At 40.4% G+C, this 22,401-nt stretch overlaps 1 protein-coding gene across 1 annotated transcript in view; it reads right to left on the bottom strand.

Annotated features, from left to right (window-relative positions):
- The window catches only part of Znf131 (zinc finger protein 131), a 39,029-nt gene that overhangs the window by 10,711 nt on the left and 5,917 nt on the right, over nt 1-22,401 (bottom strand). Inside the window, exons 4-7 of the mRNA XM_031360108.1 lie at nt 17,285-17,429; nt 10,181-10,863; nt 2,032-2,162; nt 4-421 (exon numbers count right to left, since the gene is read on the bottom strand). Coding sequence (XP_031215968.1) covers nt 4-421; nt 2,032-2,162; nt 10,181-10,863; nt 17,285-17,429 — 1,377 coding nt within the window. The remainder of the gene's footprint in view (nt 1-3; nt 422-2,031; nt 2,163-10,180; nt 10,864-17,284; nt 17,430-22,401) is intronic.

Raw genomic sequence — 22,401 nt, forward strand, 5'->3', positions numbered from 1 at the left:
TGCCTTCTTCAGTCTGAATCCGGCCCACTTCTAGATAACTCACTTGGACCTGCTCTGGAAGCTCACTCATTTGTGAATCATGCACTTGGCTGTCCTGGAGCAGATCTGGATGAACTTGTTCCACAGTTACTTGTGCAGAATCCACTTGGACCTGAAGAAGTGGCAGCACATGCACTTTCCCAACTTGTTCTATAATAGTCATTGATGTTACCGGTTCGGTTTGTAAATGTGTTTCTACTGAAAGGACTTCTTCAGTTACTATACGCTCTGAAATATTGTGAGCATCACTAAGATGCCTCCTTAATTCATTTCCTTGCATAAACCACAAGTCACACAGAGTACAATGGTTGGGTTTATCTCCAGTGTGTATTACCAAGTGATCTTTGAACTGGTCCCAGCTGTTAAATACACTGTTACAGACCTGAAATCACCAAATACAGTATATTAATAATTATAATCATACTGAAGTAAATGTGGATACATTTATTCTCCATAAATTATACTAATGGATTGAGGTTAGCTCAGTAGTATCTGCCTAGCAATCACAAGGCACTATACTGGTTCTAATCCTAAGCATCAACAAATGCGACAACAAAATCAAACAAAAAGCACTAATGAAGAAATCCTCACAAAGAATACACTAATACGGGTTGAAAGTTTAACTTAGTGGTAAGAGTATTTGTGTAGCATATGGGAGGCCCTGTGTTTAATCCCCAGTACCAGACAACCACCCACTCACCCACCCACCAAACTACCATACACATTGATAAGTTATTACAAAAACCATTAAATGTAGTTTCCAGGGCACCTAGTACAAAGCTATTTTGCACACTTGATTTCATTTGATCTTTCAGCCCATACATACACCTAACAACTGACTAAATTCTGGGAACATTCCAGCATTGCTCCTGTTAAGTATCAAATATAAAGTAACAATATCATAGTTTATCCCAGTTTCCAGATTTAGACCCATTACACTATTTAGGACAAAAAAATATACTAATTATGGAAAACACAATTATACCTTTTCTGCCTTCTCTGCCTCTCTCCCAGAAATGATTGTTCCTATGGTTAAAATAATTAATTGTGTGCAGGTGAGATGGCTTTAACAGGTAAAGGCAGCACTTGCCACCACGTCCAGGCACAATCCCTGAGCTCAATCCCTAAAACCCACACAGTAAAAAGAACAAGCTCCTCCAAAGTGTCCTCTGATGCACGCACACACAGCCATTAGTAAATAAATATAATATAAACAAACACCCAAACCTATTATTCTCCAGGTGTGGTGGTGCACGCCTCAGCATTTGGGAGATAAGAGACAGGACAAAATCATAATTCAAAGTCATCTTCAGCTACAAAGTCAGCTCAAGGGCCAGCCTGGGATATGACAGAAAGGAAAGGAAACACAGGGAACCACCTAATAACCCTGCACTTCTGTTTAGGCTATTACTTAAGCCAACTTTATCAATACTGATCATCCAGGGCTGCTAATATCCCATATAAACATTTTCTTCCAAGTCTTTCTGAGGCTCTAGCGTGCTTGAGATGTTGATACACCACTGTAATGTTGTGTCAAAAGGGCATTTGCTGCACTAAAGGCATGCCCAACCCTCTGACATTGCAACAGGACATTGTCATCTCCAAAGTTCACATTCAAGAGCTGTACAAGTTAAAAAAATAAAATAAAAAAACCCTTAATGTTTAAGGAATTCACAATTTTGTTTTGACCCATATTCATGACTGTTCTGGGGCCATGTAATGAGAGTACCAGATTTGTTTAGGATTGTGAGTTCATGGTTATCTAGGAGCTGAGGCTTACTATTGCCCAGTGTCACAAGAGAAGATTCTACTTACTAATTCAGGAAAAGATTTCAAAATTCCAGGAATGGTTTCTACTGAACACATAGTGCTTTTTACAGTAGTGTCACATCAAAAACTTCAGTCAACCCCATGATTCAAGGACTGTTTACTCTGCACTTCTAGTGACTGCAGTAAGTTCTTCTTGTGAAAACAAAATATAGCTGCACATACCTGGCATTCATAAAGCTTCTTCCTTCCCTTTTTTGCCCCTACTCCAGTTTGGCATGCAGTAAGGTGACATTTGAGAGTGCTATTTCTAGCAAACCGCTCGTGACAATTTGAACATTCAAAAGGTTTTTCACCTATTGTAAGAAAAAAAATACAGTAACAAATTGAGAACATTAGCAGAAGTAAATATGAGCTCACTTTTTTTTTCAATGTTTTTTCTCTTTTGCAGTGTTGGGGATTGAACCACAGGCTTCATGTATGCTGGGAAGACGACTTACCACTGAGGCATACTTCTGGACAACTTTAACATCATTCTTTTTTCCTTTTTATGGTTTTTCAAGACAGGAATTCTCTGTGAAGCCCTGGCTGTCCTGGAACTCACTCTGTAGACCTGGCTGTCCTTGAACTCAGAAATCCCCCTGCCTCTGCCTCCCAAGTGCTGGGATTGAAGGCGTGAGCCATCACTGCCTGGCTTGTTTTTGTTTTTTAGAACAGAGTCTCTATTTTGTAGCTCTAGCTGTCCTGTAACTTGGTATGTAGACCAAGCTGGCCTCCAATTCAGAGATCCTCCTGCTTCCTAGTCCTGGGATTAAAGGTTAGTGTACACCCACACCCAGCTCATAGTCATTTTTCTTTGAGTATGAGTGTTTGTAAGAGGCGGGGCAGGACTTGTCATATATACTAGCTGGCCACAAACCGTAATGGTCCTTCTGAGTGTGCCTCTGTCTCTCCAGTGTGGGGAGTGTGGGCATGTGCCACAACATTAGGCTTTCCTTTTTCTGTTCCCCAGGCTGACCTCCCAAGTGCTACAGCTATAGGAATGAACCACACGCCTGACTTAATTCACACATCCTTAAGAAGGGGAACACTCAAGCTAAGTCAGATTGGGGAGTCATATGGAAATATCAAACTAGCTTTTCCCTAAGCTTTTTCCCTCTTACCATGTATGCATCAGACCACATTTTAAGTGATGACAGTAAAAAGATAAAGACAAGGAGGGAGCCACACATCCATAATCTCAGGATTAGGAGAAGCTGACTGAGTTAGACAGATTCTAATACTTTGAGACAAATTTGGGAAACACAGCAACCTCTCTCAACCAAGCAAAATGCATGGGGGCACAGTGGTGAGTGCCTTTAATCCTAGACCAGAGAGGCTGAGATGGTAAGTTTGAGGCCAATCAGTGACACACAGTGAGACAATCTCTGACAAAACGAAAGTAAAACACAAAAAGAAAAAGCAAATAAACTGTTTGAACATTTTCATGAAAATAAGTGTAAAAGCACTGGAAACCTGCTTTAAAAAAAAAAAAAAAGACTGCCACGGGACAGATGTGCAGCAGTGCACTTTAGAGGCACAGAAGTACAGGATCACACAGAAATGAGTAAGGACAAGTAGCTGACTATGACTCTCTGGCTTAGCATGCCACCTTGTATTAAGAGCCCAGGAGTTCAAATGAAGTCTGTAGTGGGTATGCTGGGAAAGACTATGAATTTAGGGTTTTTGTTTTTTGTTTGCAAAGTAGCACAAAGTCCTGGGTTTAACCCTTGGCACCATATAAATTCAGTGTGGTGGTGCACAGCCGTAACTCAGTACTAGGGAGGTGGAGGCATGTCAAGACCATTCTGGACAATATATTTATTTAATTCAAGGACACCTGCGTTACACGAAACTGTCTCAGAAAATAAATGAGAGGCTAGAGAAATGGCTCAGTAGCTGTTCTTCTAGAAAACCCAGGTTTGATTCCCAGCACACACATGGCAGCTCACAACCATCTATTCTAGTTCAGGGGATCTGCCACCCTCTAGCCTGTGTGCAGACTTACATGCAAGCAAAAACACCTATACATATAAAATTATAAAATTAAACAAATAAAAATCCAAGAGGTTAAAAGAGAAATTTAAAAGAAATTCAAAGTGGAACAGAGATGCCCAAGAGATAATTGTATGGACAATTCTGGACCCAAATACTATGATATATAGATACAATGATACAATTGATATATAGATAAAGGGGTTATTTTTAGTGGCAATGAACACTTCTAAGATGGAACTAAATTCTCAGCGTGTTATATAATTATAAAATCCTGAGTGCACACTAGTAAGAAAACACCAAATAGATGTCAACAGTAGAAACAAATGTGACTGACAAACAATACCAAGGAAAATTAGAGCAGTCAGAGGCACATTGGGATTAGGAGCCAGGCTTACCGAGAATGGAGAAGTTAATGAGAAAGAGGCACAATAGTAAAACAGTAGAGAATTCTTTCAATATCACCTGGAAGTAGGGTTGAGGATGAGGCTCAGTGGCAGAATGCTTCTCTGGCATACACATGGACCCCAGGTTCAGTTTTCAGAAACACAGATACATGTGCTCACTTTTTTTCTTTTTACAATGTTCATTTTTATTTCATGTGCACTGGTACTTTGCCTGCACATATACCCTGGAACTGGAGTAACAGGCAGGTGTGAGCTACCACATGGGTGCTGGAGACTGAACCAGGGTCTCAGCAAGAGCAACTAGTACTCTTAACCATTGAGCCACCTCTCCAGTCCACAAACTCTCTCTTATAAAAAGGGGTCGGGAGTGTGGACTAGACAAGATCCCTAACCAACAAGGAATCACCATTTGCTGACTTTCTTCGGGAGAAAAAGGTAGGGGAAGAGGACAGGATGAGTTAGTAACAAAGATGGACATGGTTCTGATAGACGTATGAAGTTAAAAGAATCAGGACTGGTCTTTGAAGAAAAGCAAGCTGCTGGAGCAATGAGCAATGCTAATGCTAAAGTGGGGTGTAAGGGTCTTGAACAGGACATCAAGAATTTGGAGAAGCAATTAGAAAGGAGAAGCTTGGGCTGGTGATATGGCAAGAGCACTGACTGCTCTTCCAAAGGTCCTGAGTTCAGATCCCAGCAACCACATGGTGGCTCACAACCACCTGTAATGAGATTGGACGCCCTCTTCTGGTGCATCTGAAGAAAGTTACAGTGAATTACGCCAGACTGAGCGGGGCCGGTAGAGGTTCTGAGTTCAATTCTCAGCAGCCACAAACATGACGGCTCACAGCCATCTGTACAGCTACAGTGTACTCATACATGTAAAATAAATCTTTATAAAAAAAAGAAAAGAAAGAGAAGCTTACTCAATTAAGGGTTGAGACCATTTTCTCCAGCAGTTTTTACTAGGAGTAAAAAGCTGTAATGATTCCAAGATGGAGGCTATTCTTAAATACAAGCAGGATCCCTCTATGCAAGAACTGACATAACTAGGTAGAGAGGTTAAGATGGAAATCAGAACTATGATAATACACAGAAAGTGATGAAGGAGCTAAAAGCCTTGGAGGTAGAGGGGTGAGAACTGTTGAGGGCTTGGGATTCAAAGACAGCATAGCATTTGCAGAACAGGACCAAGACTTTCAGTGTCACTGCTCTGGTGAGGAAGAGGTTCTGGACAATGCCAAAATACTCAATAGCCTGACACAAGTTACCAAGTCACATGTTCTCCCAGTGAAGGAAAAATTAGCTAACACCTACATCTTGAATTAACGTTGATATGGGAACTTTTTAGTTCAAGAAACTTTGAGAAATATTCTCAACAAACTGGTTATGTTTTATTTGTGTGTGATTTTCATTACCAATGAAACTAAAAAGTTCCCCTATCAACATTTTGGAAAGTAATGTGGAAGGCTTGGGAACCTGAGTCAGTATAGTGGCAGCCATATAAGCATGAAGACCTGACACTCTGAGTCACCTAAGAACCCAGTGTGGCAGCACAGCTGCAACTCCAGCCCTGAGGTAATGTGGTAGTAGGGTGAACACAGGCAGCTCCCAGGAGCCAGCCAGTAGGTGAGTTTCAGGGTCAATGAAAGACTCGTCTCAAAGATAAGAGGAGAAAGACACCTGACAATGGCCTCTGGTCTCCACAAGCAGGTATGGGCACACAACATACAAAGGAAGAGAGGGAGGGAAGAAGAGAGGGAAGGAATAAAAAGCAACCTGACAGTTGCCAAGATTTCTTTAACTTGGCAATTATTCTCATAAAAACTAAATGTCATAGGCCAGAAGATGGCTCAGCACTGGCTGCTAAGACCAATGGACTTGATTTCAATTCCTGGAACCCAGACAGTGGATGGAACCAACTCGTGCAAGCTGTTCTCTGGCTTGCACACTCGTGGTGGTATTAAGTGCACACGCACATATATGCAATAAGCCTTTAAAAGTATAGCACGGGGCTGGCGAGATGGCTCAGCGGGTAATAGCACTGACTGCTCTTCCAAAGGTCCTGAGTTCGGATCCCAGCAACCATATGGTGGCTCACAACCACCCGTAATGAGATCTGACACCCTTTTCTGGTGCGTCTGAAGACAGCTACAGTGAATTACACTGGAGTGAGCGGGGCCAGAGCAAGCAGGGCTGGAGCAAGCAGCCATCTGTACAACTACAATGTACTCACACACATAAAAATAAATAAATAAGGACTGCACATGGACGGGTCTGATTGTTCTGGCAGCATGTGTATAGTAGAGGATTGCAAATTCGATTATCAATAGGAGGAGAGGACCTCGGCCCCGTGAAGGTTCTGTGCCCCAATGTAGAGGAATGCCAGGGCCAATAAGTGGGAGAGAGTGGGGTGGCGGGCATGGGGAAGGGGGAGGCAACAGGGGTTTGTTCTTGTTTTTGTCTTCTTGTTTGTTTTTTGGAGGGGAAACTGGGAAAGGAGAAATTTACATGTAAATAAAGAAAATATCTAAAAATAAATAAATAAACAAATAAGTAGAAGACAAATGTACGAGGATGCTTACAATGTCACAATTGACTATCTCTAGCAAAAACTTAGAGCTACAATCATATACACATGCTAATAGTAGTTTAGTGTCACAGTTAAGTAGCTATAGTAAAAGAAAACTAAATCTCTGTAAGTGGTTCATTCAAAAGATTGTAAGCAGAGTAACACTGAACCGACTGTAATTCCAGCACTTGGGAGGCTGAAGCAAAAGGATCAGTTGGGCTGCTTAATGAGAATTTGCCTCAGAAAACAAAAACAAGACAAAAAACCCTAATATTAGACAGGCATGGTAGCACATGTCTTTAATCATAGCACTCAGGAAGCAGAGACAGGAAATCTCTGAGTTTGAGGGCAGTCCGATCTACATAGTGAATTCCAAGACAACCAAGGGCTACAAAGAGAAACCTTGTCTCAGAAAACCAACCAACCAACCAACCAACCAACCAACCAACCAGAGTCTAAAATTAAATGATGTAACATTTGCTCATGCTTACTCATGTTTTTCTAGAACTGTGTGTGTGCTTATGATGGATCAATTGATACTGCATGGGAGACACCTGAAGGCTAGAGGCAAACACTCAACCCCTGATCTGCTGGTCCTGCCCCAACCTCGATGCTCTGCATGCCAAAGCAACGCTCTCCCCATAGTTATCCCCTTAGTCAATGGCTGCTTTTAAGAGATCTGTTGAAATAGGAAAAGCTCACTTTCCACTGCATGCCACTTGAACTGTGTCTATTAAACAAGCCTAGTAAAATCTAGAAATAGCCAGGTGACTTTCTTTTTTTAAAGACATGTGGACTGTTGGTTGTTAAGAGTGATTTCACTCTTCTCTTTTTTGTCTTATCTGCAGGACAGCTGCCATTATCCTTAAAGCAAAGAAAAGGGCCTCAATATAAAGTGACCCAACATGTTTGTCAAACTGGCATTTGTCAGAAAAGGAGCCAACAGTCAATGGTGACCTTTATTTTCAGCACCTTCTTGGAAAATAGGGAGCAACTACTTAAAAACATTTTGAATTCACCCCAAGACTCCTTTTCAAATAGACTCATATGGACAGGGTATTCTCCTTTACCCCTAATGGCTTCCGTTTGATGTTTTCTTAATAAACCCCAGTTAGAGTCACTCCAACACAAAGTTAGAGATGATCATCTTTCTAAGGCTCAGCAGCATGAACCCTGTGGACCCTGTCCCACTCCACCCACGTACTACTGCTGCCATCACCTCCTGTTCTTTTGATTACCGTGAAAGATTTCCTCAGAGCCAGCAGCTTTTATTATTCCACATCCATCTATTTTGCCAGTCATCTCTCTAAAACACATCTGATCATTTTGCTTCTACATTTAAGCCCACAAAGCAAAGTTCAGTTTGTTTTGGTACTTAATGGACCATATATTGAGCATATGGCTCTATAATCTGCAAGTAGCAAAGATAATTTACTTCAGTTATCTCACATCATCTTTTTTTTGTTGTTGTTGTTTTTTGGTGTTTTGAGACAGGGTTTCTCTGTGTAGCCCTGGCTGTCCTAGAACTCACTCTGTAGACTAGGCTGTCCTTGAACTCAGAAATCCGCCTGCCTCTGCCTCCCAAGTGCTGGGATTAAAGGAGTGTGCCAATACAGCACAAAGTGTGCCAGCTTTGTGTTTGCTCTGCTAAATGAAGAGTACAGGGTGGAAAAGCTCCCTTCCTCTCTCGCTGGCCCCACCAATCACCCACAAACCACCTGCAGACCTTGTGTACTGCCCAGGTGGCCTACTATAGCAGTCTCTTGGTATTCCTCTTTGACCCAACTCTGTAGTCATCCATCCTTCTACTAGTGATGAAAATAACTTGCTGTCACACTTCCCTGACTATGTGTCTTATTTCTTGCTTGAAAACCTGTTTCCAGGCTAACTTCTTTTCCTGTAAGTCATCATAATTGGAGCTGGATCTTGAGGAATAACACATTTTCTGATTCTACCTGATTCTTCAAGTTCAATTAGTGTATAACAACTCAGGGCAGTGAGACAGCTATTTAAAAAAAAAAAAAGAATCAGCACTAGTAGCTGTACAAATTCTGGCATAAAAAAACAAAACAAAACAAAACAAAAACAAGCAACAACAACAAAAAACACCCTGCTTGTTGTATGTACCTATGTTCTATTTCCAGTATCACCACTCCAAATAGCCTCAATCATTGTATGTAACAAACATCAAGCACAACTGTCCAGAAATCTTAAAACTTGGCAGCTCATGGTAACTGCTTTCTCCATACTATTATAGAGAGTTTAGAGCCTAGCAAAAAATTAAGTCACTGGTGTCCTGTGCTTGACTTAGGAATTCTATCAAAAAATGCTCGGGGGCTGGGCAGTGGTGGCGCATGCCTTTAATCCCAGCACTTCGGAGGGGGAGGCAGGTGGATTTCTGAGTTCGAGGCCAGCCTGGTCTACAGAGTGAGTTCCAGGATAGCCAGGTTACACAGAGAAACCCAGTCTTGAAACCCCCCCCCCCAAAAAAAAGGTGGGAGTGCGAAGGAGGATGACACAGAACTATGGTGGCCAAAGAGGCTTCCTGGGACCTCTTCAAGAGTGAGATAACTCTTAGAAGAAAGAGTGAGTATTCCTCACCTCCCTTGGCTGTCTACCAGTCCTGACACATTTGCCATTGAGAGGTGGAGAGAGACAGATAGAGATGACTGTATTTTTCTGGGTCAAAAATATATTACTACTACTACTGGAAGTGTCTGCTGCACAAACAGGATATGAAATTTAATCCCCCAAACACAATGCAAAAAGCTAGGAAGGCAGTGTGGCATGTAACTTCAGCATCTGGGGCATATTCCTGAAGCTTCCTGACCAGACAGTTTTGTTGAATTGACTTCAGGTTCAGTGAGATTCTGCTTCCAAAAATGAAGTTGAAAATACTGGGGAAAGTGTCTCTGGCTTTCACATACACAAGTGTACAAAGAGCATACACATACAACATGCAAATTCAACACTCACAGAATACAGTACATACTTCTAAAAAGAGGATTATAAATGTATATCTCCTCAAAAAGAAAAATACATAAAAATGTTAGATTGCTTATAAATATGTTTACCTATGTAACATGTTAACATGGAAAACAAAAGAATTCACATAATTAAAATTTAATAATTGATGGTACTTAGCAAATAAACTATAATCTATTTTACATATTTCTTTAAAGAATATAAAAAAGAGCAAGACATAAAAACAATCATTTTAAAGGTTGACACTGATTTGCATTTAAAGTATCAAGAAATCATTATGTACCCATGCTCATCAGAAAACACAAAGGGAAAAACAGGATTTAGATTTCAAGTGAATGCAGAAAAAAATAATACTCAAAACAAAGTATTTGCTAATTACCTGTATGTTTTCGAAGGTGTTCTTTAAAGTGTCCAAAGTGATCAAACTGTTTGTCACAGTACTGGCATATGTGAATCTTTTTCCCAGTTCTTTGCTTCTTACTTACTCCACCTTCTTCAAGGTGGTAACAGTTTAGGTGTTGTTTCCATGCACTCTCTCGAAGATACCTTTTATTGCATATTTCACACTTGAAACTCTCAGTGGAGTGTGATTTCATGTGTTCCTTAAAATGGTAAAACAATTTAAACGAACGGTTACATTTCTCACAATGGAACAAGTCCTTCACATGTGACAGCTGAAGTTCCACAATTTCAATACCTTCTACCTGTTTGCTTATGGGGTCAGATGCACAGTCATCTTCGCTAATCTGTCCTTTGCTTTCACCTTGACGGTACTTGCTGGTGATATCTGCTAACAACGCTAGAGCGGAATCATCGGAGGAGCCTGTGCTCTGTATGTACTTTATAGATTGCTTGGCAGACGCCACTTCCTCCAAGGCCTCAATGCCTTCATCTTCTACTTCAATCGTGCCTTCAGCAATCTCCACCTCGATCTCCACAGGTTCCGATTCTGCACACGGCAATGACTCAGTGATAACATTGGAAGTTTCTGCAATCTTTCTTTTTTTTGCCTCATTTTTTCCTGTAGTGTTTTCCTCTAATGGAGCTGAGTTTTCTTTGTTCCTGAAATATATAAAGTATAGTTTGTTTTTTTTTTAAAAAAATCTATAAAATCAGACTTCTTTGAAAAACAAAAACAAAAACAAAATTGTATGGAAGGCAGAAAACAAAATAGGGCAGCCTGGACTGATCAATTTTAAGATTTCCCTTAAAAGCTTTACAATCAAGACAATGACATTTATCCAAGTATAGCCATATGAAGGTTAATGAAACAGTCAACAACAGACCAGTACTTCCTCCCCATTGCCTCCTTCTGTTAACATTACACGAAAGCCTAAGGTACAGTATTGTGACAAGGACAAACACCCAGGGTGTGTGTGCTCTGCAAAAAGGAGCCACTGCAACTCAAACCTAAGTCAAACCGAAGGGCGTCTATCTGTTATCCTCATCTAGAAAACATGGAGAGACACACTAAATCAGGAAGGGCCACAAGCTGAAACAGAGCATGTCTGAAGTTTTCACCCTGCTACTGACTGAGGTGTTTAGGTGGGCAAGAAGCATGCAGCTTCGAGGCTGCTTGAAACTGAAAGGAAATGTGCCTTGCTTCATGGCAGTGTGTCACCTTCCACATCTCTGTATCTATTTTTCTCTCTTCCCCTCTATCTTGACTTCAGCTGCTTTAAGGAAAAGTAAAATTCATGGTGGAGCAAAAAATCTCCTTACACACACATAATGGAGACTAAGAGCAATCTGATAATGTTGGAAGGAACTTGGGCAAAGGGAAGAAGTCTCTACTCAAAGGTTTTGGGTTTTAGACTTGACCCCAGTCACAACTACAAGGTACAACTCTGAAAACAATAGGCATGCTAATGGTCACACATTGAAACTGATACCCAACCTGTGGAAAGCTGAACTCTTCCAGTCTGAAAGTCCCATTCTGTATGTGAGTCAACCAGACTTGTGACTAATATGGTTAGAGGTGTCCAGCAAGTATCTTTCTTTGGCCAGTCAAGAAGAAATGCTTAATTTGAAAAGTGGTTGGCCTTCTGTTGCATGTACTTAGCCTCAACAGCATCTGTGAAAGTCAAACTAGACATAGCAGCGATGCTTTGTAGGCAGAAGTTTATACTGTCATCAGAACTCTGGCCAAACATTCCTTCTGATTCATCTTGCTATATTTCTGACATATGGGCTGTTGCCAGTGGCTTAACTATTTGGTGAGCTAACTTAAAAGGCATGGCACACTGAAGACAGCTACTTCAAAATCCACAATCATAGGGAAAAATGATGGTTTTGGAAACTTCCCGAGTCACTCATTACATGTCTATGACAAATGGCCATTCTCTAAGAAGACTAATCAGTTGATGGAAGCATCCTATTAAACAAGCAAGCCTACTTTGCCCAGACTGCCATTGTTAATGCTAAGAGCCAACATTCACCACCATCACAAACTGGTCTTGAAGTGTAGACTTCACGTCCGATTCTGACACCTCCTAAAAGGTTGCCTGTTTTATAGTGAAGTAGCAGCAGGGCACAGGATGTTGTTACTTACAAACTGACACTGATCTGGAACCTTTGTGTGATAGCTTCATCCTGATGATCTTTTCAGGTTATTCTTGTGCTACTCCAGTCTGAACAGCTAGCTGTTTCAGGTCTCAGGACTGTGGTCCATGTTTGGCTTCCTAGATTATCTAGTCTTTATCATGAAAGCACTATAGTAACTGGATAATAGGAAGGTATTAGTTTCTTATGCTTCCTACCCTCAACAGATAATGCTATCTGAATTCTTACAAATATACTCCTCAAACACTGACTCAAAATGATTTCGCACTCCACTTCCCTCACCTCCTCCTTGTCCAAATATCTGAGTAAGGCAGGTTGGTCATCAAGTTCAGCTGTCCCCACAAAGGGATCATTTCTTCTCAGCTGCTTCCTGAGTAGTGATGAAGACAAAAAGGAGGGGAGGCTTATATAAACCTAATTAGAAAATTAGGATTCTGCCCTGAATATTGACATTATTTTTTCCCCACTAGTAAAGACTGGGACAATAAAGCTGGTATCTCTTTTAGATATGGGCTACTTTAGTCATCTGGATTCTCTCTCTCTCTCTTTTTTTTTTGAGACAGGGTTTCTCTGTGTAGCTTTGGCTGTCCTGGAACTCACTCTGTAGATCAGGCCTGCCTCTGCCTCCCAAAGTGCTGGGATTAAAGGCGTGTGCCATCTCTGCCCGGCTCTGGATTCTCCTATAAGAATCTTATATCACAGGAATAAAAGCCACTGGACCAAGCAGCACATTTATAATGGCACAGGTGAGGTCAAGTGGGAAACATAACAGGTCTCTAAATTAAATGATATATAATATTACATATTATATATTATTATAAAAGTGCGCTAATATTTTCTGTGCAAGTTCTGGGCAGGAGTAGATGACTAGAAAGGAACAAGCTATAGTTACTAAATTAGGACATTAATTCTGCGAGGTGGAGAAAAAGCAGCAACTGCAGGAGGTATGTGGGAGGGAGAAGCATTACATCTTTCAGAACCCAGGACTATAACATGGACAACTGCCACAGAACTGACAGTCAGGTGTCTGTGATAAATGAAACCTGAACTGCCTTTAGACAGCCCTCCAAAAACTACAATTTGAGTCAAGCATTCTCTCTGAACTGCAGGCAATGTCAAACAGTTTCCCCTAGTGACACAGGCCTTAAATTTGTAGGTACAAGGTAGGCAGGTGGTATTTACTCAAATTCTGTTAATAGTAGTCTTTTTTTTTTAAAGATTTATTTTATTTATATGAGTACACTATAGCTATTTTCAGACACACAGAAGAGGGCATCAAATCCCTTTACAGACGGTTGTGAGCCACCATGTGGTTGCTGGGAATTGAACTCAGGACCTTTAGAAGAGCAGTCGGTACTCTTAAGTGCTGAGCCATCTCTCCAGCCCAATAGTAGTCTTAAATAAGCCTAATATGGGAAAATTGAATGGATTAGGTCACAGTTCCTACTGATAGATTTACCACTGACTAAAGTCTGCCAGCTTCACAGTGGAAAGAAGGTAAATGTCCACAAGGATATCAATAAATTTCAAAACAATGATGAAATTAGGTAAGCACACCTAGTATATATATTATAAGAGCCTAGTAAAATTCTAGAAAATGTAACTTGTGTTTTACAGTATAGTATTTGCATAATAAAGACTGAAAAAGGAAGACTGGATTGCCATTAAGTTGATAGAGATTATATTTTTATGGGCATGTTAAATGTGCATCTTTAAATCTTAAAAATTTTTTATGAGATATATTCATTTTATGTATTTTGCCTACTTGTATGGTTACCACATGCGTGGGTAGTGTCTGCAGATGTCAGAAAGGGGAACAGATCTCCTGGAACTGGATTAAGTAAAAGATGGTTGTGAACCACCATGTAGGTGCTGGGAACTGAACCCAGATCCTCTCCAAGAATAAGTGCTCTTAACTACTGAGCCATGTCTCTAGCCCCATAGTCTGTACTTTTATATTTTATGTGTTGCCTACCACTTTTATTTATGCACCACATGCCTGCCTTGTGCCCACAAAAGCCAGAAGAAGCCATCAGATCTTCTGGAATTAGATTTAAAAATGAGTGTGAGTCACCATGTGGGTAGCCAGGAATCAACTCTGGGTCCTCTGGAAAAGCAGTCAGTGCTCTTGACCACTTAGCCACCTCTCCATCTCCCCCAAACCATATACTTTAAGTAATGCTTAATAAGTATAAAAGCAGAACCTTTACCATATTAAGGCTTATTAAAACTCTGAAAACAGGGCTATGGAGATGGCTCAGCTGAGTTTGATCGCTAGGACCTGCACAATGCACACCACGCACACCACATGCACACTAAATATTCAAGACACAATGACTCACATACATCCAGAGATGGAACAGATGCTAACCGGCTATATGGCACACATTTGATTTTGATTTTGGGGACCCAGGTGATGTCATATATGCCCCCCACTAATGAATAAAGACTTTAAAAAGTTTGTAAGGTTTTCAAAAATAACCCTCAGCAATACTCAGTATACTGGTGAGGATACAATAAAACTGCAGCGCTGGGGCTGGAGAGATGGCTCACCAGTTAAGAGCACTGACTGTCCTTCCAGAGGTCCAGACTTCAATTTCCAGCAACCACATGGTGGCTCATAACCATCTGTAATAGAATCTGATGCCCTCTTCTGGTGTGTCCGAAGACAGAGACAGCGTGCTCATAAATATAAAACAAACCTGAATAAAAAATCCAAAAATCTGCAGTCCCTGTATACCAGCAACACCACTATTTCCAAAGGTATACATACTGAACTTTAAATGTTTACTAAATGTTATCATGTCCTCTAACTTGTACATAGCAGCATTGCTTTAACAGTCAAACACTGGGAAAATAACCCAAATGTCATTATGTCATTTACTCTATGAACTACTAGTAGTCAATAAAAATGAATGCAGTAACAGCGCATTATAGATAAACCTCTAAAATGCAATACTAAGTGAAAAATAGCAAACACTTCAGAAAGTACCCAAAAAATTAAACCACAGACCGGAAACTATGCCATCTATACACAAGCCTTAGCACATGTCTTTATTTTGCTAATCAATTTCAGGTGTCTGCCAGAGAAGACAAGGCTGGTTTAGACTGGCATACATCCACAAACACCAATGTACTATGTACCAGGTGTTAGGGATCAGAATGGATATATACCAAGTTCTTTTTGAAGAAGTGTAATTGTGAACTGTCAAATCAGCTAAAAGAAATGTTACTGGGGTCTGGAAAGATGGCTGAGAAGAGCACTAGTTGCTCTTCCAGAGGACCTGGGTTCAATTCCCAGAAACCCCATGGCAGCTTACAGTAAATTTTAACTCCAGTTAAAATTCTTCTGGTCTCCAGGAACACCTCATGTACAAGGTACAGAAACAAACATGAAGGCAAAACACCCATACACATAAAATAAAGATTAAAAAATGTTATTTATGGACAATTATAATTCAATATATCTCCTAAATTTATTCCCAATTTCATCTCTTGACTAAACCATACTAGTGAGTTGGATTAAATCATTTTGTTCCCTAAGGGAAATGACCTACAAAACTGCTTGTTGGCATTCTAATGGCCTGTACTAAATCATCATTAAAAGAGGAGGAGGAATGGGAAAACCAAATAGTAACAATGAAGTAGTAATTCATACATTTGAAATTCAATTTGATAGACTCCATTATATGCATTTTACAGGCATTAATTTAACCTCATAAACAATTCTACGTAGAAAGTTGAGTTATGGAGCTGGCGAGATGGCTCAGTGGGTAAGAGCACTGACTGCGTTTCCGAAGGTCCTGAGTTCGGATCCCAGCAACCACATGGTGGCTCACAACCACCAGTAATGAGATCTGACTCCCTCTTCTGATGCGTCTGAAGACAGCTACAGTGAATTACAGGCTGGAGCGAGCTGAGCGGGGTGGCAGAGGTCTTGAATTCCCAGAAGCCACACACATGATAGCTCACTGCCATCTATACAACTACAGTGTACTCATACACATAAAATAAATAAAATAAATCTTTAAAAAAAAAAAAGGTTGAGTTATTATACCATGTGACAGGAGCTGAGCAACTTCACTAAGTCCACAATGATAGAGCTGGGGTAACCCAGAGCAACACCCAAGCCCTCAGTGCATTGCTCTGGTATGTGAAGATGTTGAGTGACTTGTATCCTTTAATATTTTCTGAATGCCTCCTAGAAGAAATTCTGTGGGTTTTTTGTTGTTTTTTCAAGACATGGTTTCTCCTTGGGTAGGCCTATCCTGGAATTCTGTCTGAAGACCTGGCTGGTCTCAAACTCACAGACATCTATCTGCCTGTCTCTGCCTCCTGAGTGCTGGGACTAAAGGCAAGCATCCAAGTAGTAAGATCTTTCCTCATGCGGTAACAATACCACTGAATACTTGTTTTTCCCTTTGCAGCTGGTATTTGAGAATTGAGATGGAGATTGACACCATTTAGAGATTATGCAAAGTACATAATAACCTTGTATAAGTACATTTAGATTGGCTATCTGGTGGTTTGAATAGAACTGGCCCCCATAGGCTCCAATTAAATAGGCCAAATGAGAGTAAGGCAATAAATGGCTGTTTCGGTCAAAGTTCTCTTGCTGCAAAGAGACACCAGGACCACGGTCTATTTATTCTTATTAACATTCTTAGTATAATTCTCACTCAAATTCAGCAAAAGAATTTTGAGGATCCAGAGGCCACCCTGAAGAGCTGCCTAAACTCTTATTACATACCAGAGATGTTACTTTAATCTTAGGAGCTCTTACTTGAGAAACCAAATGCTAATGGAAAACCAAATCACTATCCAGATTTTCTTAGTTTCAGGATGTCACTACTTAATGATTCAACACATACTCTATAGTCTTAATAGTGCCATTAGCATTCCTGAAGAAATAAACAATTACCTGACTTCAAGTGCTTTAATAGCTTCCAGCATTTGTAGAAACTCTGCTGCTTTCCACACATCATTGGCTTCTTCTTCCCCTTGTATCATTAGTTTTGCTGTGTATGTGAACTCAATTAAGTGACGAAAAGCCATCTTACTAACACCTATAAAAAAGATGCGCATTACCATTAGTTCACATTGATTCAAACTTCACAATGCATAGTAAAGAAAGTACTTGGGATTTGATTATTTCTTCTCATTCTTGAAAATTTCCAGAATCCTTATCACAGTATCCTAGTCACACTCTGGCACTACTTACCAAGCTAAGATCTCATGCTCTTCTTTGCAGCCTTATAAGTCCATTCCAGCCCCCACCCCCTTAAGGTTTAAATTAATTCAAACTATGTGTATGTGCCTATACAAGCCAGAAGCCCTGAACTTCCTGGAGCTAGAATATTATTAGGTGGTTGTGAGCTGCCTGGGACAGAAGCTGGGATCTGAACTGGGGTCCTCTGGAAAAGCAATATTCTCTTAACTGCTAAGCCACTTTTCCAACCTCCACCTCTTAACTATGAATTTGACAATTTCAGATGGTTATATAAAAGGATAGTTTTATCATTTATCTTCAACAATTTCAAGGTTTATATACATTATTGCATATGGCAGAATTTTTAAAAGCCAGTATTCTATTTTGTATAAGTGTAAATTTCCTTCATTCATGCCTGCTGATGAACACTTAGGTCATTTCCACATGTTGGCTACCATGAATGGTGCTGAAAAGAATGTGGACATGTGCCGGGTGGTGGTGGCACACGCCTTTAATCACAGCACTTGGGAGGCAGAGGCAGGTGGATTTCTGAGTTCAAGGCCAGCCTGGCCTACAGAGAGTTCCAGGACAGCCAGGGCTACATAGAGAAACCCGGTCTTGAAAATAAACAACAACAAAAAGAATGTGGACATGCAATAAGAAAATCTTGCCGGGTGGTGGTGGCACATGCCTTTAATCCCAGCACTTGGGAGGCAGAGGCAGGAGGATTTCTGAGTTTGAGGCCAGCCTGGTCTGCAGTGTGAGCTCCAGGACAGCCAGGGCTATACAGAGAAACCCGGTCTCGAAAAACCAAAAAAAATCTTTAGTACATTACTGTGAGTGTGTGTGATACATGGACATATGTGTCAGTGTACCTGTAGAGGTCAACTGTGGGTTCCAGGAACTGAACTCAGGTTGTCAGGCTTACACTGAACACTGTTGTTCATTGAGGCATCTTGCTGGCCAATGAGTACAATTCTTTTACATGGATGCTCAGATGTGAAATTACTAGATTCTGTGTGCTATGACTTAAAGATGAAATATTCCTCCCAAGGCTCGTGTGTTAACAGCTTGAACCCCAGCAGGTGATGTTACTCAGAATGGATCCTGAGAATGCTTATTCAAAGCTGGATGGGATATTAAAGAGATGGGGCTTAAGTTATTCTGTCCTGCAGTCTTTGTGCAGCTTTTGTCGGTATACACATGACACCTGACTGTTCTTCGCTGAATAATGCTCCCCATGGTGTGCTTGTATAAAAATATTATAAACTCATTCATGAACAGGGATGAACTAAAAATGCTTAAGTTACAGAGTAAGGGCTCAGTATATACTGAATCGATTTTAAAGAAGGGCTAGTGAGAGGAAGGTCCTTCTTGCTCTCCGTGTTAAGGTCCTCCGTCCTACCCATAGCCTCTAACTCTGAGCCAAAGCAAATCGCCCTTGGAAAGCTGTTCAATGCATATGGGTTTCTACTTGCACCTACACTCATTCCCAACTTCTCTTCCCACACCTGTTTCTGCTTTTTTTGACAGCCCTTTTCACAAATGTAATACTTTCTAGATTTGACTTAATGAAGTGGAATATGCTTTATATACTTAATGGTCATTTGTATTTCTTTCTTGGAGAAATCTCTACTTAAATTCTTACTCCGTGTATGTTTAACTTTTTACTTTAAGTTGTCTGGGTTCCTTTTCAGACAGATCTTTGGTTTGTAAGTATCTCCTCCATTCTACCTCTTGTGTTCTCACTGCTCCCTTTACTGTGTCTATGTTCTTGTTGCCTGTGATAGTAAATGTCATATTCATGGAATCTCTGCCTAAATCTTTTCTTTTCTTTTTTTTTTTTGGTTTTTTGAGACAGGGTTTCTCTGTATAGCTCTGGCTGCCTGGAACGCACTCTGTAGATCAGGCTGGCCTCAAACTCAGAAATCCACCTGCCTCTGCCTCCCAAGTGCTGGTATTAAAGGCGTGCCCCACCACCGCCTGGCTCTGCCTAAGTCTTATTGAGATATAATTAATTAGCCAATATGGTATACCACATTGAGTTTTGCACAGAAGTATCCTTGCATCACAGGAACAAATCTCACTTGGTTGTGGTAAATGATCTTCTAATTAATATGCTATTAGATGCAGTTTCCTATTATACGTGTGTGTATGTGCATAGAGTATACAAGTACAGAAGACAGGAAAAAGTTTACATTGCTCTCCTTCCACCTTGTTTTGAAGCAGACATTCTTTTGTTTCTCTTACTGTGCTGTGAACATCAGGCTAGCAGGCAATTCTCCATTCCATCACCCTTTCAGTACAGATTACAGATGCTTGCTTGCCTCTCTATCTGGTAGGTTCCAGGAACCAAATTCAGAAAAGCTTTCCTTCCAAGCCTGTTTCCTTGCTGGGCCATCTCCCTAGACTTTTTAAAAAATAGGGTCTCACTCTATAGCTAGCCTTAAACCTGTGACAGCCATCCTGTTTCAACTTCCAAGTAATGGGGTGACAGGTGCCAGCTACAATGCTTGGCTAGTTTCCTAATACTTTACTGGTATTTCTTACATATTCATAAAGGATATTGGCCTTCAGTTTTATTTTTAAATTCTTTGTCTTTTTTGCCATGGTATCAGAGTCATACTGGTCTCAAATGAATTTGGAAGTGTTCAATTGTTTTTAAACACTTTTTACTGATGTGTAAACACTGGTATCTGCAGAGACCTAAAGAAGCTTTCAGATCCCTTAGACCTAGAGGTATAGACAGTTATGAGCCATCTGACACAGGTACTGGAGACTCAGATTCTCTGAAAGAGCAGTTATGTACTCATAACTGCTGAGCTGTCTCCCCAGCCTCTTAATTTTTTTTTTGAACAGACGGCATGAACTCTTTAAATGCTTGACTGATTTCACTAGTGAAGCCATCTGATTCTAGACTTCTTTGTTAGGAAGGTTTCTGATAACTAATCCAATCTCCACAAGAGGTCTTTTACACTGTTTCTTCATCATTTAGTAACAAAACCTTTAGTATTTCCCACAGGCTCAATTCTGCGACTGTTCTGGTAAGTAACTTTATAGAACTCTTTTCACTGTAACTCACTTTCGAGAAATAATTTTTGAGCTGTATAGTGACCTCTGAGTGTCTAACAGGGTTTCCAAACACACAGGACATATAAGAATAAAGTTACTTGTGAGACTAAATATTTAGTCCAGGTGTGGTGGCACGCACCCTTGATTCCAGCACCCACCAGGCAAGAGGGCCTTGCTGTGAGTTAGAGGTCAACCCAGTCTAACAAAGTGAGTTCCAGGCCAGCAAAGACTAAATGATATAATGAGGCCTGTCTCAAAACAAAACCCTTTTTCTACAAATCTTAACAAGTTTTGTGTTTAAATCTAAATAATAAAACGATACGATTTCTGTCTGCCCCTAATGCTAGAAAGCTAGGTATTATTGTTTCAGTCTAGCTAAAGTAAAAAACAATTTTAAAAGGCTACTTAAAAGTGCAAAGGGCCGGGCAGTGGTCACAACCACCTGTAATGGGATCTGGTGTCTCTGGCTGAAGTCAGCAATACTGTACTCATATAAAGTAAATAAATCTTTTTAAAAAGTGCAAAATTTTAACAGATTTTAATAATTTCCAGAACAAATGCCCAAATCTAAACTGCAAACATTATAAAATCTAATCACAAACTCTTTCATGTTTGTTTCATTTACTTTATACCTAAGTAGAATGACTCTCAGGTCTATGAACAAAAGACAAAACTTTTCCTGCTCCTTGGAAGTCTGAACATTCTGGTCTTACTATGGGTCTACATTACTAAGATCACTCAATTATTCCTCTGCTACTAAGCAAAAGCCCTGGCCATCTATTTGTAGAAAACTCTACATGGTATATGCTGTTCAAAACTGTCAAGAGGGCTGGTGGGATGGGTCAACTGTTTCCAGACCACCTGGCCTGACTCAATTTCTAGTCAGTGGCAGTTCACAACTGTTTCTAATTTCAGTTTCAGAGGACTTGACACCCTCTTCTGGCTCCAGTGGGCATTACACAGCTAACAGACAGACATACAGCAAAATATTCATATACATAAAATAAAAATGTAAGTCCTTTTAGAAAAAGAAGCTATAAGAGCCACACTACAACTTGGAACCTGGACCACTGCCCTCTTGAAAACTGACTTAGACATTTTTCTCACATAACACACAGTATTAACATTCAGAAGAAACAAAGTCTGATTAAATTTAGAAAATGCTGGGCTGGTGAGGTGGCTCAGCGGGTAAGAGCACTGACTACTCTTCCGAAGGTCCCGAGTTCGGATCACAGCAACCACATGGTGGCTCACAACCACTTGTAATGAGATCGGATGCCCTCTTCTGGTCTGAAGACAGCTACAAGTGAATTAGGCCAGAGTGAGCAGGGCCGGAGCAAGCGGGGCTGGCAGAAGTTCTGAGTTCAATTCCCAGCAGCCACACACATGCTGTACAGCCACAGTGTACTCATACACATAAAAAATAAATAAAATTAAAAAAGTTAAAAAAAAATTAGAAAATGCTGTTGAAGTGAAAAATTGGAAGGTTTCTATTTCTAGAGTTGTGCCTGTATTTTTACTACTCTTGCTGAATCCTTTCCCTAGCCATTTCCAATCTGGATTAATCAGAATCACCTGCCCTATGGGCTTCAATCTTTTGACTCAAACCTAGAAATGTTATTTGTTAGCTTAACATAAGCACTTAAGGGTCTGTTGCTGGTTTCTGTAACCAGCCCAGGACTGTCCTAGAACAAAGCACCCACCTTACTCATTAGCTAAAGCTAATATAAATCAACCTGGCAACTCCTACTCAGGTA

The sequence above is a fragment of the Mastomys coucha genome, unplaced genomic scaffold, assembly GCF_008632895.1.
Source record: "Mastomys coucha isolate ucsf_1 unplaced genomic scaffold, UCSF_Mcou_1 pScaffold8, whole genome shotgun sequence".
Classification (NCBI taxonomy): Eukaryota; Metazoa; Chordata; class Mammalia; order Rodentia; family Muridae; genus Mastomys; species Mastomys coucha.